This window comes from Taeniopygia guttata, chromosome 4 (assembly GCF_048771995.1).
Source record: "Taeniopygia guttata chromosome 4, bTaeGut7.mat, whole genome shotgun sequence".
Classification (NCBI taxonomy): Eukaryota; Metazoa; Chordata; class Aves; order Passeriformes; family Estrildidae; genus Taeniopygia; species Taeniopygia guttata.
This window is the reverse complement of record NC_133028.1, coordinates 8,281,171-8,309,149: the sequence shown is the minus strand read 5'-3', so window position 1 is coordinate 8,309,149 and position 27,979 is coordinate 8,281,171. Positions and strand designations below refer to the sequence as shown.

Genomic DNA, 27,979 nt, shown 5'->3' with positions numbered 1-27,979 from the left:
TTGCATTTCACCTCCTGGGCGCCGCCATTTTAGGTTACGACATAGCCTCCGCCTTCCCAACCGCAATCTCATTGGGCGCCGCCATTTTGGCTTGCGAACAAGACGGCGACCCGCAGGGGTCCTCACCCCCTCCCTTCCTCCCTTTAGGTGCCTTCATAAAATGCCCGTCGAGAATCCCCTCTTTTTTCGCCCCGCTCCCAAGATGGCGTCGATGCGGGAGAGCGACACCGGCCTGTGGCTGCACAACAAACTGGGCTCCACGGACGAGCTGTGGGCGCCGCCGAGCATCGCCTCGCTGCTCACGGCCTCGGTCATCGACAACATCCGTCTCTGTTTCCACGGCCTTTCTTCGGCCGTCAAGCTCAAGCTGCTCCTGGGGATGCTGCACCTGCCCCGCCGGGCGGTGGATGAGGTGAGAGCCGGGGGGGAGTCGCAGCGAAGCGGGGCGCGCGTGTGTGTGAGGGGGAGAGGTCGGGGATGGCGTGAGGGGAGAAAGGGGGGGCAGTGCCGGCACAAGCTCCCCCGCCCGCCCTTTATTTTTCACACGGGGCTGCGGGCAGGGCGAACCCCGGGCTGCCCGCGGGGCGAAGCCGAGCGGCCGCAGTCCCTCAGGGCAGGGGCGTGTGGTAGCGCTGGTCCCCACAGCCTTCCCCGCCTCTCCCTCGCAGCCGTCCTTGCACGGGCAGCAGTAAGTGAAGAAGGTCTCCCGACTCGCTTCCTTGGTGTGAGGAAAAGCGCCGAGATTCCCCGCGATAAGGGAGTGAGTGGAGTGGAAGCTTTGCTGCCGCTCCTCCTCTTCCTGCTCTTCGGGGATTCCCTGGTTGGCACTAGGCTTTTGAAAGCAGTTTGGACATGAAACCCACTGTGCGACCCACAGGGACTCATTGTAGGGCTGTGTTTGGGGTGCCTTTAAGGGAAGAGGGCTTTTCTGAGGCGGTGGCTGGGAGAGAGGCAGGATCGTGTAGGAGCAGTCGTGTGTGTGTTCAGCTTCCTGCACTCCTTCCTTAGTACTGGCAGCTGTGCAGGTGTCACAGGTCGAGCATCTCGGCCTCAGGGAGGACAGCAGCAAGTGCTGAAACTTTGGGAGTGGAAGATCTGGGGTCTGCACTGAGCAGTGCTTTTCCCCACCTTGCTGCAGTCAGGTCTTGATTGGGGAAAATTGCCATGCTTTTTGTTTCCCTCCCTTTACCTTTTTGGGAACGGCTGGTGCTTTCCTCTGTTGTCCTACCCCAGTTAATAAACTGGCTGGCTCGAGTCTGAGCTGGCTCTGCAGGCTTTTCACTTGGCCCTGGACCATACCTCATCTGTACCTGGCTTATTCTTACCGGTGGGCAGCTGCAGATGTTTGGGGCAATAGCTGGAGAATGTCTGGAAATCTCAGGTTTCTTTAGCCGGATTGGAGGAATTCCTCTCCTACTTCCATCATGTAAAGTAGTATTTCCTCCTAACGATCATGGAAGTAGTGTGGGGTTAGTTTTCACCTTCCTCTGTAGAGTATCCTCAGCTGTGCTTTCACCAGTCTCTTTCTTGGCTAAGATACAGCTGCTGCTTAAGCTTAATATACATGTATACCAGGCAGGGTGTGGTATGTAACTTGGATTGATGTGTGCTCAGTTTTTGTGCACTTCTAGGCTGAAAATGGGCAAGCATCACCTTCAATAAATAATTTAGTGTGTGTCAGTGTTTGTCACGCCACATGTATCTCTATGATTCTTCACTGTGTTACACTGGTGTCACTTAAAAAAAGAAATCTAGTTCAGCATATTTATGCTAATTTTTAAAATATGATATTCATGTTTAGTGCCAGTCCAGTGAACAAGCTGTCATCCTTGTGGGTGATAAATGGGGTCGTGTTCTGGACAAACAAAATAATCGAGGCCAGAAAGGGGGATGGGAGCTCGTGTGAACTTGTGAGTTTGCAAAATTCTTGTGACCTTAGTGTGAACATCCAAGTAGCAAATTAGTATGGCAGTGTAGAAAAATCAGTGGTGTTTTTAGATTGAAAAGAGCTTCAAAGAGCTTAAGGACTTTAATAAATAGCACTCATGGCAACTCTTTGAGGGAGCAGCATTCAAACAAACAGAAATAATTTGAAATGCTTCAAGAGTGTTCACTGGGTGAACGTTTTAAACCAAACCCGAGGAAGAGCTGCCTGCAGCTTTCCTGGATCTGTGCTTGTGTTAGCCGTGGAGATGAAGCGTGTGTAGAGAAAAGCCAGTCAGTGTGCTTTTTACTGTGTACTTAAAGTGATCTGTTGTGTTCCAAATGTAAAGCTCTTGTTCCTGCTGTAACAAAATACTGTGGGATTTTTCAGTTTGGTAGAGTTCATGAATTCAATCATAAGCTTAATCTTTTATTGTAAACTGATGATGCTTGATTGAGATCTACCCTTAGCATCTTTAATTGTTTCAGGAACATGAGATTTTTTTGCCTTAAACTGGGAGAAGGGCCTTAAATAAAGGTTAAAAATAGTAAAACTTCTGAGGCAGAAACTCTTAACATTGCTGGTAGGCCTATTATTATCATTACAGGCTTCCTTCCATAGATGGTAAAAATAGCTGATGTAACCAAACTGCTGACAGAAAGGACTGTTGTCTTATCAGATGCTCATAATTTGTGGTTAGTTTGCTAAGATAGTTTTATTTGTGCAGATTTGTCACCTTACTTAGTATCAAAATATTCAGTGTTTTAATTGGCAGAGCATACCTTGCACACAATATCCAGCAGATAGATAAATATGTCTGTGTCCAGAGTGGCTGTGCTGTGCACATCTCTGCAGCAGCCTTTGCTTGTGTGTTGGAAGTCACCCCCATGTCTGAAAATGATTAAACTGAACTATGAGAATGCTTAATTATTCTCTTTGGAAAGTCATATGTCTTTGCTGTGCCATGTGCCTGTCTGTATCGATCGTGTGCGAGAAGCACCGAGCTGGCATTTGGAAGCTTAATTGTATTGGAAAATGTATTGCATCAGCTTTGTAAAGCTTTGGGAATCTCAATAGCAGCTACAGGATATGTTACCTGTTAAAAGATATTCCCTCTCTAGATAACAGATTCAACCGAGTTATTTTCTCTTCAGAATAAATTATTTTCTGTATAGGAGTACCTTCATGAAAGCTTAGAATAACACAGAAACCATTTGGGAGCAGACATTTGAGTAAAAAGCAATGTGGGAATCAAGGAAACTGGTGGTGTTTGGTTTAGAAGGGATTTAATTGCTCCTGGTCCTTTCTAAATCTCTGTGAAAGCTTCAGTCTAGACAAGTGAATCTTCAGTGACCCCTCTTGAAAGCTCAGTTCTTTGCTTAAGTGGTTTTATGCTCATATGTAATATCTTTCAATTTTCATAATGTTTTCATTCAACACTCCAAATACTATATAGATATAAGTGACTTAATCCTCATAATACTCTTGTGGGACAGGTAATAAAACAAATTTTTTATCATGTTGTGAACCTCATTGCTGCATGTTTGTTCCTGCTGACTAATAAGAATAATTGGCTTTCATTTTCATTTTAAATTGTGTCTTGTAGGCAGTTATCAAAAATTCCTTTCCCACTGTAATTCTCTGGGAAGGACTTGCAAACTCTTGAATCTTATGGCTTTTCATCTGCTAATATTTTTCTAGATAATTGCACTTATTTGAAATGATGCCTAAAGCTCAGCATAGTGCTGACCAGAGTTTCAGCTGTGAATTTGGCAGAACTGTTATTTCTGTTTATTTTGCATATTCTTGTTAACCTGATTCACAATGGCAAGTGCAAACTTTCTTTTTATGCCAGTGTTAATTTATTTGTTCAGGGTTAGACTGTGATGTTACAACCAAGTCTGGAACAAGGACTGTGCTTCTGTGCTCTCTGAATTGTCTTGAGAGGAGGATTCCTAGCCCAGCAGGGACTTGCCTGTTTATTACAGTAGAAATCAAAACTGTTTCTTTGTACTGTGTAAAGCAATAAGAGGGGACATGACACTTGCATTTCCCTCTGTCTTGAGAGCACACAGGCTACTGTGCACCTTTCTGGCCTGCACTTAGAGTTCATAATTATTCTATGATGTAAAATGCTATATTTTAACCCAGTAGTTCCCTTGGCCACTTCAGCTCTTTTTCATTATTTAAATGCATACAATAGTGTGGTGGTACCAACCTGTCATGGATTTGTATTGTGTAAATATTAATACTGTGTTTTCAATCCAGTGCTTTTAGTTTCATGAAAATGCTCTGTAATGAGCAGCTACCTATTAAATATCATCTTTTCTATAGCCTCAGAAAGATTAAAGCTTCATTTGGTTTATTAGCCAACTGTTGATAAGTTGTCTAAAAGCATTTTCATACACATTAATTTAGGCAGAATACAGAACAAATAAATGTGAAATATTTGCTAATAGTCATCTTGGAGCTGTCACATTGTGTGCTACTTGTAACACTTCCTTTTAAATACCTTCCCACAGTCCTGTTTGTCCTTCCTGCACAGCCATTATTAATCTGCCTGTGTTCCCAGACACTTCCCATCCTGCCTGGTTCCTATTTGCTAGATGTTTCTAGTCATGGCCTATGCTTTTCCTTGTGTGCTAGCAAGCTGATAAAAATACTTAAGATCCTTAAGTTTTAGATGAGAAAGACACTGGAACATGTTACATCAGATCTTGACATTCATGCTTAACAAGATGCTGGTTGGAGCTGATGAGAGTCTTAATGACCCAGTGTTGAAATCATAGGCAATTAAGAATTAGGGATTATGGCTGTGCCCTGTAAAGTAACAGGAAAACTGCATTTAGGATTCCCTGAGTTGCATTTCATGCATTCTCAAAGCATAAGTGAAATGTTTCTTTTCAGCTGCCAGTTGAACAATGAAGTGGGAACATGTATTTAAATATCCATTTGAAGACAAACCCAAGTCAGAACTCGAATCTAGGCTTGTTAAATGCAAACCCATAGTCAGGCAAGGTCTCTGGTTAGCTTACAGTACTTGGTAGTGTGCTTTGCTTCCCTGTGTGTGATAGTGGCTGCTTTTCACCATGTTCTTTCTGTCATGAGGCCTTGTGATAATGTTATTTGCCCCATGCTAGGCATACAAATTGTTTCTGGGCTCCTTACTTGAAGGAACCAAAAGCTTGTTAAGCAGTGGGTTTTGGCATAAATAGGCTGCCTGAACTTTAACCCTGAGAGCAGAGGGGATGCAATGTGCCCAGACCAGAGTTCCATAGGAACTTTCATAGTATAGGCATGTAGTTATGTGAATTTTTGGTACAAATAGGAGTTTTGTGAAGTAGATATGAAGGGTAAATTATGGGGATGCAAGAGACATTTTTCCTCTGGCTATTGCCTGACTTTGCTTTGATGAAGGAAATGATGTTCTGTACACTTGCCTGCATTAGTGGTGTCCACAGAATTTCCCTGTGAATTCATCAGCTCTGTTGGGATGTTTTAGGTGTTTTTTGTAAATCAGTACCTTGATTCCTTTAGGATAGATAAAAGAACAAAACACTTTGCTTCGATAGTGTTCAGTCATCCTCATCCTCTGCCTAAGTGACTTTTGTTAAGGAGTTCAGGGTTAGAATAGAGAGGTGGATAAGTGTGTGGAGGTTCTGGTGGGGTTATGTTTACTGAGGAATAAATGAGCAATGGAGAACCAGCAAAGGCTAGAACCTTAGAAATTGATTCTTTCCACTGGGTAAGCATTGGTTAAATTTGACAGGACATTACATAGTGTGTGCTCCTGGTTATATGCTCAGTTTAATCCAAAGCAAATCAATGGCACTGTAAGATGGGAACTGGCCCATGTAGTGTCCTATTCCTGCTCCTCTCTGTGGTTCTGGTGTTTGTGTGACTGCAGTCACTCACTCTAAAGAGCTGGTCAAGCTTAAAGCTACAGAGGTGCTCATTTTGGGTTAGATGGACTGATGCAGTTTGTTTCACAAACAAATAATTTGTGAGCCCTAAAACATGCAGGGGGTAAAGGACAAACTGACTTTGGAGTGGACTTGTAAACCCTTTCAAAGTGAGAGGGCAATAACATTGTGCAGATGAAAGGACTTGAGAAATGTCAATGTTTGTTTGCCTCTGAGCTTTAAAAGTGGATGGGAGAGGAATGGGGAGCAGAATTTTAACTTTTATTTATTTTATTTAGAGTTTTATGCATAGAGTAAGTTTATTTTATTAAACCTTTTCATATAAGAATGCTTTAAATAAATAAATAAAGGAAAAGAAACAGCATGAAGGTGAAGATGAGTCTCTTGCTTGTTTTCCTGTGTTCAAAAACATGATGACTGTAACTAAGCTATATGTGCCACAATGAGTGGTGAAAAATCAAAATGAAAGTATTTCCTTATACCTGCTTATACATTCTTCAGTGCTAATACAATGCAGATAGAGCATGGTAAACTACTTTATGTGATTTTACTGTTGTGTTTTGTGGCTTGTTAGACACACTGAATATCTCAAACATCTTAGTTTGCTGAAGCTAATGCTGTCACGCTTACATGAAAATTTACTTAGAAAAAAAGAAAGTTCAGTCTTGGGGGGTTTATACTTACTTGTGAATGAAGTAAACCCCTGACTGTAGTCACCTTGATTTTCGTATCAGTGCCAACAGATATGTTGGTCAGTAATTAAGAAAATGCTGTTACAATGAAACTTAAAATTTATTTCATTTATTTTTTTGCACTTTTCAAAATAGAAAAATAACTTTTTTTCTGGATATAGAAACTTTGGGTAGATGGAAAATCTTGTTGCTTGTGACATGTTAAGAGGGCTATGTTTTCTTCTATAATACATATTTTTTTGTCAAACAATACAGTATTGATTAGCTTGTTTTGGCTTCAGCTTAAGTAATATTTTGAAGACAATTATGATGCAGATACAATCTGTCTGTGTAATTATGCTGTAGGCTGGCAAGGGGCACATCTTCATTTAGATGCCTGTTCTAAATAACTTGTATTTGCATATTCCCATCACTGAATAGAAGGAGTGGGTCCACAGGAAGTATGAATGTAAAACAGAAGGAGACAGTAATGTAAAATTTGCTGCTGCTTTTAAAAATGCCCAGTGCTAAACAAAGCTTTGAGCTGCCAAAAGCTGAAAACAAACTTGGGTTAGATTGGCTGAAAGCAGTATAAAAAATTATCTTGGTTCATTCTTTGCTTTGTTCTAGAGTTAATGTATAACTGTATGGAAACAGTTTCCCTCTTCCCTCCCCCCAGTAGTAAAGTATTGTGCATGTTTGTATCTTTTTAAAATAAATCCAACTATAACCTGTTTAAAACTGTTTCCAATTGGTTGATTTTCTTTTTCTTTTTTTGTTAGATGAAAGGGGCACTGACTGAAATTATCCAGCTCGCTACCTTGGATTCAGACCCCTGGGTCTTAATGGTAGCTGATATTTTAAAATCCTTTCCAGATACTGGCTCCCTTAACCTTGATCTTGAAGAACAGAATCCCAATGTTCAAGATATTTTAGGAGAACTTAGAGAGAAAGGTAAGCCTTTTCTGTTGGTGAAAATTACAGCAATGTGGTGCCTTTTTTTAAGGAATAACCTGCCATTTCACAGGCAGCCTTGCTGTCCTAAAGTAGAGATACAAGAACAAGCACTGTCGTGTCTCTGAAATACCACAGTTCATGACCTGGACTATTACTGGACTGGGAACTGTGGTATTTGAGAATTGTAGCTTCTTAAATTATCTTTTCACATATCATCAGAATTTAATGTCAGTTATTGCCCAGAGTGTGAAAGGCAGCACAAAAGTTTGTGTGGACTCATTAGTGTCACAGGCTGTGCTGCAGCTTAGTCAGTAAAGGCTTTTTCTATGTTGCTCTGTCTCCCGTTTGGGGTACTCGAGATGACAGCAAGTCCCTGTCTTGTGTGGAAGCACCACCACTGTCCTGGGCAGGGGCTGCCTCTGCTGGAAGTGTCTGGAGGAGGAGGCTGATCTCGGGAAGAGTTGTGCTGCTGCTGGCCAAGTAGCTACAGATTGCCCAGCAGCTGAAAATATGGGGTCAGGCACTTGCACAGTTGCTGCTTCAAGCAGTAAATGGTGATGCAAAACTATTCCTACTCCAGTGGGTTTATTTTAGCACATTGTCTAGAAAAAGCCCTCGGGCATCCATGGACAGATGCAATCTCGGGGCTGGAGATTGCAGCAGAACAATAATTAAATTAATTGGAGGTGGAAACACTTTGTTTTCTTTCTATAAACAAATGCCATTTGTCTCTCCACACTTGTGATTTGGATTTTCATTCAGTAGTTTGGTTTTCATGTGTAATTTTTAAGGAATCTGAGAATTCAATATTTTTATCTGTTTTTTGACACAGCAGTGTACTTAAGATACCTATAATTTGACTAGGTATAATTAAAATGGAAGCTTTTGTGAAGCTAATGGGAAAACCAAACATACTAATAACTGGTTATATATTGTGTAATAATTGGAACTAAATTGCTCTTGTTGTTAATACAAGTAATCTAAAATTTAAAACCACCTGTACAGTCTAGTTGTAAAATGTTTTGTCATTAGCTGCCAAGAGGTGCTAATACCCCTGTGTACTGTGTTAACTCTTTATGCAGTAAGTGAATGTGAAACTTCAGCTATGTTGCCGTTGGAATGCCAATACTTAAACAAAAATGCCTTGACCACACTAGCTGGGCCACTTACTCCCCCAGTGAAACATTTCCAGCTGAAAAGGAAACCTAAAAGTGCCACTCTCAGAGCTGAACTCTTGCAGAAGTGTAAGTAGTATTAAGATTGTGTACAAATTAAATTATGAAAGGACAAATTATATTCAGTATATTCAGTCTTACTCTCCAGAATTGTGATCCACATCAAAATTTTCTATTACAAGAGCTTTCCTGGATGAGGATGGACTGATGTGTGGAAGAGCAGGTGCAGGTCATTCCAGTCAGGATTGCATTAAAATGCTAATATTGATTTAAATGCTGTTCAGATTTCAAGGCATACAAAGAGCTGTAGCTTCATAAAGTACAAACAGGTCCTCTCCTGAGTATATGTAAGAGTCAGTTGGGAAGACTTCTCAGCACAGCTTTGGCTAAAGCTCCTGAAGCAAAAGTAAAATCAGAAGAGTTTTATTTTGCCATGCGCTTTTGGAGCAGAGAGCAAGGGTTGCTAATTAATGCTTTCTTTCACTCAGTATGGCTGTATGAAACCAAGAGAGTTCTCTCTTAACAAAAGGCAGCATATGTGTACATGTATGTATTGGTAGCTGGTTGAAATAAGTGATCTCAAAATAGTTTGCTGCAGCTGCTGTTCTGTTGCAGCAGCTTGCTACTTTCTTGCATGTAACTTGAGTTGGTCTGGTTAAATGCAAAGCATGGAACTTTTCATAATGTGTCATATAACTTTTAAAAATTATTTACATTTCCACTGAGTAAATTACCTATTCCGGTAATTTCTTTTAGCTTAGGCCACCTTGTCCATTGCATAGTCATATTGATTTTGCATTTTCTCCAAATACTGTGGTTAGTTCACATAAATGACCTGGGTTTTAATTAAAATATAATTCTTTCTTTGCTGGTATTCCTATCTCTTTATGTATTAGTTAATAACATTTTATGTAAGGAGCAATGTGTTTTATATTTTCAGCACAGGTACTAATGCCATTTTTCTTTTTAGCAACAGAAACTGCACAACAGCTCAAGAAGACTGCAGGAGTGCCTTTCCATGCCAAAGGCAGGGGACTGGTCAAGAAGATAGATACAACAAGTATGGCTCACTTTCATCAGTTCTCAGAAAGAAAACCTGATAAAGTAGCCTTGATGAAGAATAAAATTACCATCTGTTTTTTTATGAAAGCTTTAAATTTTTTTTTGAAGCAAAGCATTTCTCCCTTTCTGCCTCCCTCTCTCATGATACTTAAATATTTCTGACATGTCTTGTCAGAAACAACAACAGTGTGTGGGGATTTTCAAATGGCAAGTATATCTGCCATGCTTCTAAAGTGTATGCAGCTAAATCATGCCTATAGACTTTGATAGGAATTTAATTTGCATCACTCCAGGAATAACTCCTGACTAAGCCATGTGGCTCCAAAAGAGAGCAGAGTTGATCACAGTAGTCTGCTGTGCTCTTTGAAATGCTGTGAAGTAGATTGAAACTATATTGTATTTGTATAATCCTGTCTGGAGAAAGAAGAGGGGACAGTGGGTTCTCTGCAGCCGAGGCTGAGCATTGAATTCTATATGGCAAACATGTGGAATGATCCTTCAGCTTTGTATTAATGCATTTCAGCTGTTTGCTGAAGAGGGTTTAAAATTAGTTACATACTCTTAAGTCACTGCACAGGTATAACATTCCTGGCCACCAGTGACTGTGAGGTGTGAACCTTTGAGTGATTTCTTGGTGTTGTAGCTAGAAGCTATGAAGTACTATTAAGTACTTTGTGTTGATGCTACTTAGGATGTGGCTTTGAGGGCTGAAGTTTGGCCTTGTTATAATTTGAACTAAAATTTTTCCATTATAGAAAAGGAAACACATTCTGTGTTGCTGTTGAATTGCTAAAGGCCAGTTCTTAGACCTGGCCTTCAGAGCCAGTTGGCTTCTAGAAACAGGAGTTGGGGATCCACTAAGGTTTGTTCCACTGAAAGGTACTCACATGGGTCAGAGCATAGTCCTATGGTGAAAACATTTGCAGTGCATCACAAGCCCTTAGGCCTGCAGAAGCTTGCCTAAGATTTTTGGTTAAATATAGTTTTATCAAGTAATTTGATTGTGGAAAATCAAAGAGCAACTTTGGCAATAATTGGATTCAAAAGATCTACATCCTACACTGTTTTACATATTCAGAGTTTATTTTTTACAAGTAAGGAAAGCATCTGTGTGTATAGGAAAAGCAGACTTTGTTAGCAGTGCACCTGTTTGATTACTTCATGTAGAATTGGGTTGCAAGCATTGGTCAGAGATTGGCTCTTACGCCTTTTTTGAAAAGTAAAACCTAATCTGACCTTTGAGGGACATGTAGTATTATAGCCAATTCCACATTAGAATATTAATGTTTATTATAAACATTTTAATTTAAAGAGCAAGTAGTGTGTGCATTAAGAAGGGGAAGAGCTGAAAAACTCATTAAAGCATTTTTCACAACCAGTTAAATACATATTTCAGTTGTTGCTTTCTTTGCTCTTCCCTAAGCACCACTCAAAGGAATACCAAAACAAGCTCCCTTCAGGAGTACTTCAGCTCCCAGTGTTTTTAGTCCTTCTGGAAACAGAACTCCTATTCCTCCTTCAAGAACACCTTTACGCAAAGAAAGAGGAGTAAAGGTAGGTGCACTCCTTGTTTTTCTGCTCAGGACTCTTCTCTCACCTAAAGTGAATTGCTGCTGCTGCTTTGAATCAATATATTAAAGGAAAAAAAAACAGAGGATGATATTTAGAGATAAACTACATGCATTTAGCAATGATTATTAAGTTCTCTGTGGTCTTTCTTTTTAGCTTCTAGATATCTCTGAGCTGGATATGGTAGGTGCTGGCCGTGAAGCAAAGAGAAGAAGAAAGACATTAGGTTGGTACAGCATTCTACTAATGAAAGCTGTCAGTGCGCCTGCAAATAGGATCAACATTTGTAGTACCATTTTGTTCTTAATTTACTAAAGCTTAGCCTGAGCTAAACTTTAAAAAATTAGGGGATGTGATACCAAGCAACCCAAATAGGTTTTCAAGTATCATTTTCACTTGTTTCAGTGCTCCTACTCATATTGCCTTGGCCTAGGTAATATAACTCAATCATGTGAAAGGATTGAGCTAATCAGTTGTGCTTTGGGCAGCCCATAGATGTGTGGCTGGCTTCAGTACTGGAATTTTTCTGAGTTTTCATCTGCTCACCTCTACTGGCTGTATGGCCATGTAAATTAGGTGAAAGAAATATTGAAAAAATTTATAGCAATGTTCAAAATTTTGACTGAGAGATCTTTCCAAGTGAATAATATCTGATATTCAAGTGAATGATACCTGCTTTTAAGGCAAGTGACAGGATAGTGCCCTACTTAACCATATCAAGAAGATAAACTATGCAGTATATTTGTCCTAAAACAATTTTTGTGTTTGTCACAAAAAAGAATACCACCTCAGAACAAAATCATAATTGCAATTAAAATGTTGCTTGGGCTTTCATGCTTTCTAGTGTCAGATTACTCAATTACTGTATCCTGTACATTGTTGTTCAGTTCATTATTTGGTTCACTATAAAACTATGTTTGGAGATTACTGTATATATTTCAGCATATACCTCTTCACGCATGTTTTAGCATACTTTGATAAATGCATTTTTATATCTTTGTTTAAAAAGTATATTCAATATCTCTCAAAAAATGTTTGGACTCACTTGTGTTTTTATGCAATAGATACGGAAGTTGTGGAAAAGCAAGCCAAAGAAGAAACAGTAGTAGAAAATGCTACCCCAGATTATGCTGCTGGCCTTGTATCTACACAGGTAAAACCAAGCAAAATCAATCAAACAAAAACCAGCCAGTCATATTTTACTTACTTGTTGAAACAGATCTCTTTATGTAAAATTTTTTTACATAATTTTTTAAAAATTCCGTTATATTTTCACCAAAGAAAAAGCAAACCTGTTGCTAGAAGTCATTCAGTCAGGGAGAGGAAGAACCAGTCATGTGTAGGCCTTTTTTCTCCTATTTCAGATACAGCATATTAGAAACTATGGTACAGCTTTGTCTCCTCAGTCAGGATGTAGGTTCTACAAGAATGTCCTGCCCTTGTTTTTGGGTGAGAAACTGTCTGTTGGGCATGTGTGACAAGCCAAAGCCAACATACAGGCAGATTGTGGTAGGCCAGAGTCAGGAGTGAAGGTCATTGCCTCTCTTTCTTTCAGATTCTGCTAAGAGAATCTTTGTTTTAGTAAGGTTCCATATTTTACACAATGTCCATCTTTTATATAGCAGGGCTGCCTTAAATGATTTGTCTGTTAGACATTCCTCCCCCAGAATTCTTTCCTCTCTCACTCCCTTATGTTCAAAGGCTGGATCAGGCAGTGAAATCATCAACCATGCTGCTGTCTTCATGCTGTGTATGCAGTGTCATGTATAATTAGGTACAAAATGAGGCTTTTTCTGTAGCCTCATCATCCTAGATGGCATCAGTCATGTTGGTGTTGGCTGCCTGTTTCAGTAGGAATGACATTTTTGCCTGTGCTGTTACTGCTGCCTTCTGCTAGCCTATGTCCCAGAGGCCTTTGTGTTCTCCTGGGTGATACCCTAGTAGGCCTTATGCCCAAGGATGAGCATGGTTCTGCTTGCTAGTGGTGAAGAGCATGTTTCCTCTGGCAGATGACTCAGTCCTAGAGTGCAATTCTTCATAGAGTGCCATCTGCACAAATTTCTGATGTTTGAATTAGAAAGTCAGTGTTAAACAGGTTGTTAGGTAGGACTCCTAACAGAGGAGTCTGCAGTTAAGTTCCCAAAAGGAATATCTTAGTAAAACTAATCTTGAAGTTGTATTTAAAATGTAAAAACAGCCCATGAATACTTGCAGTGTGGCTTTAATACTTTCTTTTCTGTTCTGTAGAAACTTGGCTCGTTGAACAATGAGCCTGCACTACCTTCTACAAGTTATTTACCTGCTACCCCCAGTGTGGTGCCGTCTTCCTCCTATATCCCAAGCTCTGAAACACAGCCAGGTAACAGACACTTCTTTGCTCTTGGGACTTGATAACTGCAATTCTGTACAGTTTTACTGTCTGGCTGCTCTTTTATTTACAAACCTACTGTCCCTCAACTTGAGTGAAACTCCACCAGCCTTTGAGTTTGAGGAAACCAGACATATCATTTAACCTAAGTAAAGAAAATAATTGTTGGCTCTAAATATTTAGAGTGACTGCTAGGTTAGTCAAGTAAGTGAAACCATTTTTTTTTCCTTACACAGTAATAGAAAATCCAGCTTTTGTAATCCCCAAAGAGTAATCAGTGTAAGTCTGAAGTATATATTCCATGCAGACACAAAACAGTTGCTTTCAGAAGTCAATTTTATTGCTAGAGGCAAGTGCATATTACCTTTCACACAGTTTGGGATTAAGCCATCCATTTTTCTTCTACTTTTGTATAAAAAAGATAATAGCTGACTTACTGCATATTTTGAAAAGTGCTGTTATTTTCAATTCTAGAAAATTGCCAATAGTAAAAAATAGTTTGTACAAGTCCTTTTTTTCCTACAGTTTTATTTTAACCAGCTTGATTTTATTTTTCCTTCCCTGTTGTGTGTGAAGTCTTTAAAGGAATGTATCGGTTTGTGCTAACAGATGTGCATGACTGGGATTCGTTACCAGATCTGTCCACACAGAGAACCAGCATTTCAGTTTAACACATTATTTTTACTTGTGAGCTGTGGCATTTTGGGCACTATAGAAAACTGCATAGATGCAAGACCCAGTCATTTCATTTGGCCTTAAAACAGTTCAGAATCTCTCTGAAGGTCTATGCACATCTTTCTCTGGCAGAAAATTGGCATCTCCAGAAGGAATGCAGCCAAGAACACAGCAGTGTCAGCAGCTGTAGTACTATTTTCCAGAGTGTTGGCATTGTGTTCAGCAGCAGGAAAGGTCTAGTTTAAAATTCTCTGTTCTGTACGCTTTCCTTTAGGAGTATGGAGTATATAGCTTTTCTTAGGGACCAGGAACATAAAACTGTTTGGTTGATATAAGATGCACACAGAAGATCCACAGATTTGGCCTCACATAATCTGAGGTTGCATAATTAAGACATTACTTCATGAAAGTCAGTTATTCTGACAAGAGACAAAGCCAGTAATGAAATTTGTAAAGGAGTAAGGAATAACTCATACTGCAACTGTTTATTCTCTCAATTGTTTGACATTTAATGAAAAATACCTGTATTGCTAAAACCATTGCTGTGTCTGTGTCAAGGTGGAGAACCATAGATGCCTCATTTCCTAAAATCTGCTCTAAGGGCATCAATGTAGCTCTGATCCATGTCTGCCTGTAGCCTTCTGTGAACATGGTGTGAACAGGCCAGATTGAAGCTCATGAGGTTTGTGAAGGGTGCTTGAGCAGCTGTGCCTCTGTCCAAGAGCTGCAAAAGAACCTAGATAGAGTGTCCACTGCGTAATTACCACTGGCTGGACAGATGGTAACTTGTGTGGTCAGGCTGCTGTGATTTCAAGAGTTGCCTCAAACTGCAGCCAGGTTTGGAATAGTGCAAGTTCCTTACTGCAGGTGAATGCATCAGCTTTGAGAAAGAACAGTTAAGCCTTGTGGCGTTTTAAATTCTAGCAGTTAGTGTTTAAATTGCAAGTGATTTGTGAAGACTGTTTAATTCTGACATCTGTTAAAGTATATTTGTATTTTTAGTATCTTAAAGGCACTTGCTTGGAAAGCTGCTGCTACATTAGATAAAACTGATGAAATATTTTTTTTACTTGCTCTGTGTAATAGTACAGAACTATCCTGGTAGGATCAGAGTGCAGTTGTTATAGCTATATGAACTGAAAAGTAAGTATTGCAGTTTCCATGTAATAAATTGGATATTGACTAAACATCAGATTTGATGCTAAATATAGTGTATCCATATGGAACAGCTAGTTACTCTGTTGTCTAATTATTTTTAAAGAAAATGGAGTGGAAAGCGCATTAGCTCTTAGCTTTTTCATACAGATATTGAATGGCATATTGAATCGTGGTACTCAAATGGATTCATCAGAGATTTTAGTTTTCTTTAAAGGCCACTGGTGATGCTAATTCCTGTTTGTAGATTATAATGTTTTAACTGTCCTGACTGGTTTTTGCAGCTGGTTCTGCACGAGAGGCCTTGCAGACCAACAGGCAGACAGAAGAGCCTGCAGCTCCAACTGCTACTACAACTCTCCCTGCACAGTTCAAACAAAGAACACCCATGTACAACAGTAACTCTAATCCCCCTGCAGCTACACCTACCTCACCCCTAACACCCACCACACCTCCTGCCATCTCCCCTGCGGCTCAGGCACCACAAGTGGCCCCCCAAACTCAGCAACAGCCACCACCGAAGAAAAGCCTCTCTCTCACAGTAAGTAAAAACATATTCTTTTTGACTGATGGTTTTGATGTGGATTGGATCTCGTTTATATGTTGGCATTTCTTGACCTTTGGATTATGGAGTGGTTGAGGCTGCTTTTTTATAACCAAAAATTGCAAAAATACTTTGTGGTTTAGCATTGCTGTCTTAATGTTATTCACAACATTTTTAGTTGTGCAGTGTTAATGTTGAGTAAGATGTTGTTGATTAATGCTGCTTGTTATGTAAAATAATGTGTTGCTCCTTATAAAGAATTTTGGGAGAAGGGTGTATTTCCAGCAGAAATTGCATATAATATAAATTGTTTTCCTTTAAACCAATATAATTGTCTTCCTTTAAACCAATATAAATTTGTTTAAATTATCCTGACATGGCTATAGTAGGAGAAAATACATCAATATTTTAAGGCAAAAGATTTTATTTCTAATCCACCTCATCCCCCCATTACACATTTTTCAAAGCCTGAAAGTGGGGATATATCTTGAAGCTTCCTATTCCTGGTGCTTTGGTATGTATTATGTGCATGCTTGGAGTTCAAGATGCAACTGACCAGAAAATTTTGCTAAGCAGATGTGTAAGCCTGGCTTGCAAGAGCTGAACTTTTGCAAGCTGGATGACTTCTTTTCAGTACCTCTACTGCATTTATTAAAGGAAAAGAAATCCTCTGAAATTATTGCAAGCCTGGGTTTATTGGATTGTAGAGAAAGCATTGGATTATTTTCTTTTTTCCATTATGTCATAAAGGACACAAAATGGGTAACGCAAACATTAAGCATCTCACATGTTTCTGTAACTAGTTGAAGGTGGGGTGTTTTTTTCAATGTCCTGAGTTCAATTGTCACTGCTGTGCATGTTAGGTATAAATATTGCAGAGGAGAAGCCTTGAGGTTAGGATGCCTTTTTTGTTAACTTTTCGTAGGTCCTACAAACTTTCACCGTATTCTTTTACACTTAGCTGTGGTATTAATGTGGTCCCTGTTAGCAGAGTTTTTCTCAACTGAATTGACATTTCTTGTGTCTGTTACAGAGGGAGCAAATGTATGCTGCACAGGAAATGTTCAAGACTGCAAACAAAGTTACAAGGCCAGAAAAGGCTCTTATACTTGGATTCATGGCAGGATCCAGAGGTATGTATTGATGTTAATTTAGCTTGCTTCTGAATACACAAATCTGAAATACAGCCCAGCATTTCTAAATGTGCATATGAGTGTCCATTGCTTTAGCTTTGTCTGTATGTGTTGGACTCTTTGCTTTACACTGGGCTCTACTTACTTTTACAAATTACAGTTCTAACTACCTGGAAATGGGTCTTTAGGGTCCATTTCCACTAAGTCAACTGCTGTATAAGAAAAGCTGCTGACCACAATGTAGCTTAACTCACTGTAGAATCACGGCTTAGGGTTGAAGAGAAACAAAGCAGCTGGAAAGCCATGAATAAAATGGTTGGGTGCTACTGCTCTGCCTAGAGGACCAAGGAATGTAAACTCTTCTGTGGCCAGTTGATGTACCAGTCAGGTGGTACAGAACCTTTTTGCTAATTCCTTGCTTTGGAAACTGGCAATTGTTATCTCAGAGATTTTAGATAACAGCTGGTGCTGTGAATCACAGGCAGATAAGCCGTCTCATAGCTGGATCCTGTTATGTGCTGGCCTTGATAGACCAAAGCTGTTTTACCTAGAAGATTATTGGATGTAAGATGAGACGGGGCTTGAGAGTCCTTAAGTGAACTCCATCATCTGCACTAGCTCTGGTTTCTAATTTGGTATTTGGGGGATCTTACCACCAGAGTCCTGCAGCCTAAGTGTGGCTCATGCATTTGGAGTAATGCAATACACTGGTGAGAATGACCAGAGTTACTGTGGTGATCCCTGAGCTTTTGAGTCTGGTGCATCTTGCATTAATGACGGCATTCTCAGTACTCAATGCTACTTCAAATTGCACTGGGAGTCTGTACTTCAATATCTACACAGACAGCTTTCTCTAATGCAAGGTAAAATACTATTTGGAAGTGTGTATGATATAGATTCACGTATACATATATAGTAAAGTAAATATTAGTATGAATTCCTTTAGTAATAATGTCAGCACCTTCTGGAGGTTGGATAAATAACTGCCAACTTGAGTATCTTGAAGTGTAACATTTAAAACTTATCATTCCAGTACCTTGAAGGTTAACATTTAAAACTTCTATTGGCATGTGCCTGAGTCTGGGACAAACATTGGTGAAGCTTTTTGAGCTTCCTTAACAGCTAAAAATTCTTGAGGCATTTACAAAATGTCTCCCAACTAAAGTAACTCTAGTAGTTCAAGTTTACCAACTTCATTTAAATATAATCTTCTCTTCTGACTCTTGAGGTAGAGAGAAATGACACTGGCAGGCTTTACTCCCACTTTTATTGTTCTTCCAATTATGTTAGCCTTGAGCTTTGTCTGTTGGAGTCTTGTTTTTTTTATTTTTAAAACTTGGTCTTAGGAGTATGGAGAGAGTAAAATCTTTGTGGTTTGCTCAGCTTTGTGTTTGAGACTTCTTGTTTGTATTTTGTGGAGTTTTTTTAAACTGTTTTTGTGTAATTACTAATATAGATACACTAATATATAATTTAATTAATTTTGTCTAATATACTGTTGTATATCCTAATACCTGTTGAAATGTATAATGTGTTTCTCTTCTTGTTTCTGCAGAGAATCCTTGCCAAGAGCAGGGTGACATCATCCAAATTAAACTGAGTGAACATACAGAAGATTTACCAAAGGCAGATGGCACGGGCAGCACCACTATGTTGGTTGACACAGTCTTTGAAATGAACTATGCTACTGGTGAATGGACCAGATTCAAGAAGTACAAACCTATAACTAATGTTTCCTAAGAGATGCAGCAGCAGCAGACTGGACCAAATCAAGTTTAGAGTCAACCAGCTCATAGAGTATGTCAGCTGTACAAAATGGCATTCATGTGTACATTTTATTACCCTCCAGAGTAGAAGCTGTATTCTTCAACCAAACTGAGCTCAGTGAACACAGAAGTGTTTGATGGTGTCAAACTCACTTAAATTTTTTTAATTAATCTTGGGAGAGGGAAAGATGATCCTGGGGGGGCTGGGGGTACATTGTTGGTGTGTTTTTATTCAGGATGATGTGTTGGAAGTTCAGGATGCTGAAAAAGGAGATCACAGCTGAAAGGTTACAGATGGGAGTAGTTCACTGCTAACTACCAGAAGAGAAGACTACTGCACAGTCACTCACGGTTTACTGTTAACTGAGGGCACAGATCTTTATCATAAAAACATTGTCTTTGGCAACATGAGTTCTGTCATAAGAATGGATATTTGAAGCACCACAGGTCAGTACTTGATAATTTTGTATTTCGGCTGCAGTATAACTATTGCAGATGGTAGATGTCATTGTCTAAACGTACCCACTGTATGTTTAGCTTATTTATGCTTGGGTCATAGGATGAAATTGAGCAGCTTTGTTTTAGCAGTGGGAACAAAGCAACATGGACCCCCTTATGCATCCAAAGGAGATTGCTTTATTGTAGAAATTGCATCCTTTTAAACCTTTAATCTCAACCTGACATAACTGAAACCAAACTGAGACCTAACAGAACTTCGTCCTAACAGGACGAAGGCACCCATTGGCTGGCTCAGCTGCCGTGCTGCTGCCCACGTGTCCGGTCATCCAATCAGCTTCCTGCTCACGTGCTGTCCGCGTGTTCCCCCAGCCAATCACACTCTCCCTTCCAGCTGTCACTCAGTGACTCTCCTCACCCCGACTGCCTCTCACCCCTCAGCTTCTCCCACCCTCCAGCCTGCAGCTCTGCCTTTCCCATGGGGCCTTCTGGGGAGCATAAGCCTTAACCACCTCAGTAATTATTACCCCATATCCTACATATCCCCCCTCTTTTTTATTAAGCAGCGAAAGCCTACTAGGAAAAGCCTAAACAATTCCTAAGACATTAGTAATGGTGACAATAATAACAACTTTTCAAAAACTGTAATATAGGCTTCTCCTGTGTGAGCAGTAACACTTAACAGGAACATTATTCAATTATTCATTCATTATTTGAATGAAATTTACAAGGTGAAACTTACAACTGCCTATATGGTTTGCTATCAGCCAGGGTCTGCTAAGGAGCCTTCTTTTCACAAATGAGGACTTGGAAGGCCTCTTCCAGATGAGGCTTCTATGTTTACCTCAAAGGAATGTGGTCTAGCTTTTGCAAAGCTAAATCAGTGAATCTTTTTTTTTTGTACAGAAACACCTGGGTTTGGTAGCATACTTTTCCTTGCCAGTCAAGGCCATAGCTTGGCCAGAGCTAAGGCTTAGACTGGGAAGGCATTCCTATCATGTGATTAAAAGAAATCTTCCATCATAACTCACAGAACAGCCAGCTTTGTCATAAATAACTTGTAAACGTAACTATGTACATATATATACAACTCCTTTGAAAGTACCATTTATTTACCTTTTTGTCACAAACAAACAAATTCAAAACTATCAAAGGAAACATCTCTTTGTCTCAGACAAACCTACAGGTGCCAGGCAGGTTTGCTTCTCTGAGGAGGCAAGGCAGAGGTACAAGGTCCTGGTGGCTAGCAGCAATAATGCTGGGCTCTGTGTAAGGCCGCTGCACTGCCCCATGGGTTTATCCAGCCACAGTAGAGATATCTGTGCCACTTCACTCAGAGACGTCTGCAGCGTGGCAGTGCCCGTGCCATGGGAGCCACCTGCTCACTGCTGGCAGCCCTGTGCCCCAGAAGAGTGCAGCCCATGCCCCTTGGCTGCTTCTGCTGTTGGCGGCCCCATGCCCTCACTGCTGCTTCTGGGTGAATGTATGAGACAAGTGTTCTGGTGACAGCCACTGGGCCAGCTGTGCCATTGTTGCTGGGCCACGCTTTGTGCATGATGTTTCCATACTTGATGGGCTGGCAGTCCCTGATGTGCCTGTGGCTGGCCAACAGACCACCTGCAGTGAGCTGAGCACCGTCAATGTGGCCACCAGGCCCATCCCAACCCACACCCAGCCAGGACCCCCCCACATATGTGTCCAAAACCTGGACATGGCTCAATCCTCTGCCAGAGAGTTAGTATTATGAGCAGTAGTTCCCATGTTTTGGCTATAACCATATCTGCTCTATCACAAGTATGTGGGTAATGAATAGCGAGCAGCGCTTTTCTACAATCTTCGTTAGCATTTGTAAATGCAAGCTGCTGCAACAGAATGACTCTGGCCTCATCACTGTCAACTTGCCAGGAGAGCGTGGCATGCAGTCTGTCCAGGAACTGCACAAAGGACTCCACTGGACTCTGTAAAATTTTAGCAAAAGACATACTAGAATTGGTACCCATCCCTGGGAGTTGCTGCAGGGCTAGGTGAGTGATGATATTACATACATCAGGCAGGTAGCCTGCCTGAGCTGCAGGGACTGCAAAGGGACCCTCTGCTGGTCAGCTGCACAATGGCAACTGGCGCATTTCTGTCCTGCAGCGCTTCTGCCTGGGTTGGACACAGCTCTCTGCAATTGGTGAGCCAGACTGCAAACTGAGTCACCGTTAGAATCATTTTCCTGGTACTTTTCCAGCCATGGGGTGTGAAGACATACGCGGTACTGATAGACTCGAGGTAGCTTAGAGCGCGATGGGAGGATATGCTGCTTTCTTTTACTAGCGCTCTCGGTTCTTTACTTACTTTGTAGTCCAGCTCTCAGCACACTGGGCGTTGCTTCAGTGTCTGTATTACTGGGCAGGCCGAAGCGACTGCCAAGTCGCCCTCCTTCATGGTGGCCTCCCGCGTTTTTGCCAACGCTGGACTACTGCATCGCCATCTTGGGCAGGAAATGAGTCTGCCGCCCGCTCGCAATGTGGGACTGCTGCACCCAAGGGTCCAGACACACAGGGATTTTTATTGGGGTAAGGCAGTTCCGTGGGGCTTGGGTTAGTCTTGGGATAAGGGAATTCTTTGGGGTTTGGGTCCATCTTGGGGTTGTGAATGGGTTCTGGTGGCACTGAGGGTTCGGGAGAATTAACTTCCGAAGCTGTGTAATGGCTGACATTTGTGTGACTTCTTTTGATAGCTGCCATGATTGTCCCCATGTAGCAAGGTGCTCATAAGCTTCAGCATTGCAGTCCCTGGTGATATCAAAAAGTCTCTGCCCTGTTGCCTGCCAGGTTTCTGATCAAAGAGGCCCACTAAAGGGAAAAGCTTTAACTTGATTACACACCCAGTCCAGCAGGGTGCTTAATTTCACATCAGCCATATCAATAGATTGTTGATGTAGGAGCTGTCTGACCTGGCCCAAGCTCCTGCTTTGTTCCTCTGATATTCCACCTTCCATACTTTCTCCTCCCAGTGGGGTGTGCATACTTTAAATCCCCAAGTTCCTTCCCAAGGTCTTCCCAGATCCTGCCTGGCCCGTTCCTTGACCTAGTGGGAGCTGCTACCGGAGTGGGCCGCACACCTGCATCACCTTTATAGGTCCCTGTTCGGGCCAGCCAGCAGTGGGGAACAAAGCGACACGGACCCCCTTACGTGTTCAAAGGAGATTGCTTTATTGTAGAAATTGCATCCTTTTAAACCTTTAATCTCTTTAACCTTTAAACCTGACATGACTGAAACCAAACTGAGACCTAACAGAGCTGAACAGGACGAAGGTGCCCATTGGCTGGCTCAGCTGCTGCCCACACGTCCGGTCATCCAATCAGCTTCCTGCTCACGCGCTGTCCGTCTGGTCATCCAATCAGCTTCCTGCTCACGCGCTGTCCGGCGTTCCCCCAGCCAATCACAGTCTCCCTTCCAGCTGTCACTCAGTGACTCTCTCCTCACTGCCTCTCAGCCCTCAGCTTCTCCCACCCTCCAGCTCTGCCTTTCCCAGGGGCCTTCTGGGGAGCATAAGCCTTAACCACCTCAGTAATTATCACCCCATATCCTGCGTCTTGTTAACTCTCCATATTGTCAACGTACATGTCCAACATGAGTTAATCTTCATTTGGCATTATTTGAGACAGACAGAAACTGAATATCGTAACTTTATGGGGAAAAAAGTCCATCAAATTTATAAAAGTAACTGTGGCTTGTTGCTGCCTGGAAGTGATAGTTTCTTGCCGTAGGAGTTTTGGGGTAGAAGTTGATCTATGGCTTTTGCATAAGAAGCCCTTTGCACAGCATAACTTACCTGGAGGAAGGGAAGCAACTACATCTCAAAACTAGTTGGAGCTTAATTTAAAAATGGCCCCAGAAATGGTTGAGACACATCTGAGTAGAAGTAGTTTTGTTGTCTTGAGGAACTCTATGTTTGGTTGAGCAGTCAAAAGCTGCTTGATTGCCAAACCCTGACCCAAAAAAATTTTAAAGACTGTAGGTGTGGTTCTTACCAGTGTAGTTTTATCAGTATAATTACTAATGTCCCCACAATTATATTGGCATATAAATGTGCCTTGTACTTGTCCCCTGCTAGAAGAAGCACATTTTTATCTTTATAACTGTGTTCATACCACTGGTGTAATCCGGCTTTGATGCTACAAGCAAAGCTGGCATTTACTAAGAGGATTTATTACATAAGTCAGGATTCCTTCTTGGGAGACTTAGCTTCATCATTTGAAGGAGTCTTGAATTCAGTGTCTGGTTTCTGCCAGTACTTGTGTGTGGAGCTGTGTTTGGTTGGGAATGCTGCTTAGAAAGAAGAAATTCAAAGATGAGGAAAAGAGTGGTCATGTGTTGAGGAGGTACCTCAGGCTGACTTAAAGATTCATGTTGAAGTGGAACTTTTACGACTAAATGAGGCTTTTTTTTTTTTTTGGTTCCTTTTTTCTGAAAAACAAGCAGACCAAATCCCATAGTACACTTGTATACTTACAAAGACATTTAGATGTCTGATTAGAATCTTTTTTTATTGGGGAATTTTTTACTGCATTTTAATCTTTGTTTTTCAATCAAACTACCCAACAGGACAGGGCAAGTATAAATATTATTTTAAAAAATGCCCTGTATTCTGCAGTGTTTTAAGATGTGACCAAAAGTGTAGATTTCTTAGCTTTATTTAATCAAATACACAGAATGTTCTAGCTCCTGTAACAGGCAGGTTATTTGATGGTAACTGCTGCTGTTACAGAGTGTTGTGCATGTTTTAGTGTGAAAGTTGCTCACATATAACTGACACATCGGGGCTGTCCCCCCCAGAATTACCCATTTCAGAAACAACGTAGATTGCAATTTTGATTCCAACTTTTCTTTTTAAACAGCTAGAAAACAGCTTGACAAGTGAGGGTGAGTAGTGAGTTTTAGTTTTTAGAGTTTAGTAGAATGTGTTATGGTTATAACTTATTTGGTTTTAGAGTGTTACACAGTGAGGGCTAATGATAGGACATGAAAGTATTCATCTTCTAGGAGAAAGGTTTAAAGAAAAGTGACATTCCTTTTGTTGTCTGCATTCAGATTTTAAAGTTTCCTTGTGATGACCAGTTTTTGGTACATGTGTATGATACTTCTGCCTTAAGTGTTCCTGCTTGCTAGATGAGCTGCAAGTATCAGACACAGTTGTTAAAAATGAGCATTTAGAAAATTGGCTGGCTTGAGGGGCGTGTACTGTCATGGATTGTAAACTGTTGATGCAAGACCTGTGCAGTTCAGTCATGGTCAGGAGCTGCTGTGTGGTGGCTCTTTTGACTTCCTTGAGATTAATGGTTGGTCCCTCACTAAACTTTCTGCGGCCACAGAAGTCTGCATTTCAGACCTGTTTTTGGGAGAAGACAGCTGTCCCTCTGCTCTTCAAGAAGCCCTTCTAGAATGCAGTGGAGTCATTTGAGTGCACTAGTATGTAGGAAGCTTAACCTTGCTGCTGTTTGTAATTGCTGCATAGTGCAGTCTGTCTCCACCCTGTTTGTCTAAAGTCAGTCATAGGCAATAAATGGAAATTTTAAGTAGAACTGTAGTATATTTTTAATTCTGTTAACTCATTAGGATAAGACAATTTAACACTGCAAAATTAATTTTAAGTCACTCTGTGACCCTCAATACCAGAGGATTACTTAAACTTGATCTGTGAATGTATAAAGTGTTTAAATGCCTAAAGAGGGGGAAGTTTCTGGAACATCATTAAAATGATACAGTGAGAAATGAAACTACATGCAGTTCTTTGGTTCAGTGAATGAAATCATCAAATCTGTGTACTGAAAGTAGGAATAATGCCAGACAAATCAGAAAGGGAAACTTCAAATTGAAATTCCAATATATTGGAATTGTTACATACAGAACAAAATCTGGCCTTGGAACTTGATTTTTTTTTTTTTGTCTTGAATACTCAGTCACTTGGATGTGAAGCTATTCAGTGAGGCTCAGTGTGTGCTGTAAGGTTAAACAAAAGCATTTATTTATTCTAGAATTACTTGTAGATGTACTGAGTTGACCAAAGAAGTAATTCAGAGTTTTCTTAAAGCTTTGCTTTTGTCCTTTCCTCATGCCTTTATCCAAGCATGAAGTTTTAGGAAATAGCAAGCCCAAATTTAAGAACTTTTGGCTTGAACTGCACCTCATCAAGGGGGATGTCCCAGTCTCTCTTGCCCTTGCTTGTAGAGAAGCTCCTGTCTGTGCAAGCCTAGGCACAATGTGAATTAGGTTCTTTGATTTGAGTATGAAATATTGGAGAAAGAAGCAGTGAAACTGGCGTGTGTTTTCCCTGTCCTGTCCAGACTTTGTTTTTAGGGGAAAAAGAGCACATTCATTTTGCCCAGGGTTCTTCAACAGCTTGTCCTATAGTGAAGTGCTGGGTTTCTGAAAGCTCCATTTTCTTTCATGTGTGCTGTGAGGACCAGAAAGAGTGAAATGAGTGTAATGAAGGAAGGGAGCCCAAGAAGGATGCTGAGATCACAGATTCCATCTTTCTGTTCATTCTTTTGCTACTCTAATGCTTTGTAGTTACCTCCATATAATCCAGTCTAGGCTTAGTACAGTTAACACTCTAGTATTGGGCTGGTATTTTGTGGGTTAACCTGATTTTCAGTGCTGGCTTTGCCGTTGAATCTTTCAGTTCAATACCATAGGATCCTGGATACAGTGGAGAGGAGCCTTTGGTAGTTGCTTGACATCTCCATGTGGAATTGCTTACTTCTCTCACAAGTTGTTTCAAAGTGCAGACCACTTGTCTAGATAAAATGATCTTGAGACTTTGACATCATATGGTTTAAGAGTGAATCACATTTTCACAGTAAGATCTGACTGGAAAAAAAAAGACTAAAAGATGTTAAGCCAGAGTCCTCTGGGAATCTGGTGCCTTTAACAAAAACTGTCATTTTGTAAAATGTCACATCTATAGCATAGCCCTTATGTTTTCTATTGGTTTTTGTTTGGTTTTTTTTGTACAGATGTAAATTCAAAATATTCTGTCTTTGGGTACGTATTTTCAGTGTAATACAGTATGTATAATAAAAAATTTAGATTTTCTAAGGAAGCTGACTGGTGCTCTTCTTAATAATCAAGTTGTTCATTGTACTAACAGTGGTACCGCCAGCCTGAGACCAAACAGCCAAACTGCCTGATGTTGTGTATCTTTCAGATTTGTAGCATTGTTTCTGTAGGTGCATTTCAGAGTTAGCATTTCAAAGCTGACAAGTGCTGGTTTTGCTGGTTTAGGATATTTGTGAGCAGATTTACTGCAATGCCTGCTCCTGCTCTGTGTGTGGGTTCACTGAAAGCTGGTGAGCCCTGGGTGTTGTGTCTGCAGTGTGTGGGTGTGCCCATGCCGAGATCTGATGGTGTGAGAACATCTGCCATGGCCAGGTTCTGTGGATGTGTATGGAAGAGTGAAATAAACCCTGTTCTTCAACGCTGCCTTTATCTGAATTGGAGCAATGGTGGCTTCTCTCAGTTTGAGTGCTGCAGAAGGTGAGTGTGTTTTGGCATTGGTGGATTTTAGTGTGGGGTTTGTTGTGGGTGTTTAGCAACTGTTTTCATGCTCATGTACTGTTCCTAGGGTCTGGTTCTGTGATAAGCACGAAGGTTTGTCTTACATTGTTATGTGGAGATGTGTGGCTGGCCTTATCCCAATTTCCCTATGTGCAGCTGTATGAAATGGCTCTGTTCCACTTGCCTGTGCTGGGGCGGTGCCAGACATAGTCAGAAGTTTTTCTTTTCTGTGTCAAGTTGACCTTATCAAATAGCCAGGAAGGGAATTCTGTTCCAGGTCAGATGCTCTGGTAGGATGCTTAGGACAAAAGCTTTAGGAGGGGCTGAGATCCACACTTCATTTGTTATTTCATAGGGGTATTGCTCTCTGAGATTTCCTGGTGCCTAGACCCTGATACACTCCACATGAACAAGATTGTGCCACTTCACCTGCCTGCTGAGGCTGGCCTGGGCAGAACCAGACCCAGCTGTTTTTAGCAATCTCTGTGCTACTGACACTTTGGAGAGGCTTAGCTGGTACGAGGCTGTAGGGGATTTAATGTTTAGGATGTTGCTCTAGTGCTTGCCCTTAGGCTGATGATGGACCAAACATCTTCCCTACCTGGACAAACCTGTGCCAGATGCTGTCCTGTGTAGCAAAACTCGACTGTTCTAAAGGAAATGAGGTGACTGTTTCCAGAATGTGCTGTGTTTCAAGGTACTTGTATTGTACCATCCCTGGAACTGCTCAAGGCCAGGTTGGATGGGGCTTGGAGCAACCTGGTCTAGTGGAAGGTGTCCCTGCCCGTGGCAAGGACGTTGAAACTGAATGATCTTTAAGGTCCTTTCCAACTAGAAACATTCTGGGATTCTATGACCTTTTCTTGAGGAACTTGGGGAGATTCCTTTATTTGGCTTTCAGAATGTGGTTCCTGTGTATTTGGTTTTATAATATACTTATTCCTTCCTGGTAAAAATTTAATGAAAACAGAAAGCAGTTGTTTTCTCTGAATAGTTGCTTGAACCCCTCACTAGCATGTAAGCTTGGCTCTAGTGCCTGCCCCATTTGGTGTC

The 27,979-nt window shown here is 40.9% G+C and overlaps 1 protein-coding gene across 1 annotated transcript; it reads left to right on the top strand.

The window, feature by feature from the left end:
* Positions 1 to 9: 9 nt before the first annotated feature.
* Positions 10 to 26,471, top strand: NELFA (negative elongation factor complex member A). The gene is made up of 11 exons (XM_002198182.7): positions 10 to 412; positions 7,301 to 7,472; positions 8,558 to 8,719; positions 9,621 to 9,710; positions 11,136 to 11,266; positions 11,438 to 11,507; positions 12,346 to 12,434; positions 13,529 to 13,640; positions 15,764 to 16,020; positions 17,057 to 17,156; positions 18,712 to 26,471. Exons 1-11 carry the CDS (start codon positions 161 to 163, stop codon positions 18,894 to 18,896), a joined length of 1,620 nt encoding a protein of 539 aa, XP_002198218.2. The 5' UTR covers positions 10 to 160; the 3' UTR covers positions 18,897 to 26,471.
* The last annotated feature ends 1,508 nt before the right edge of the window (positions 26,472 to 27,979 follow it).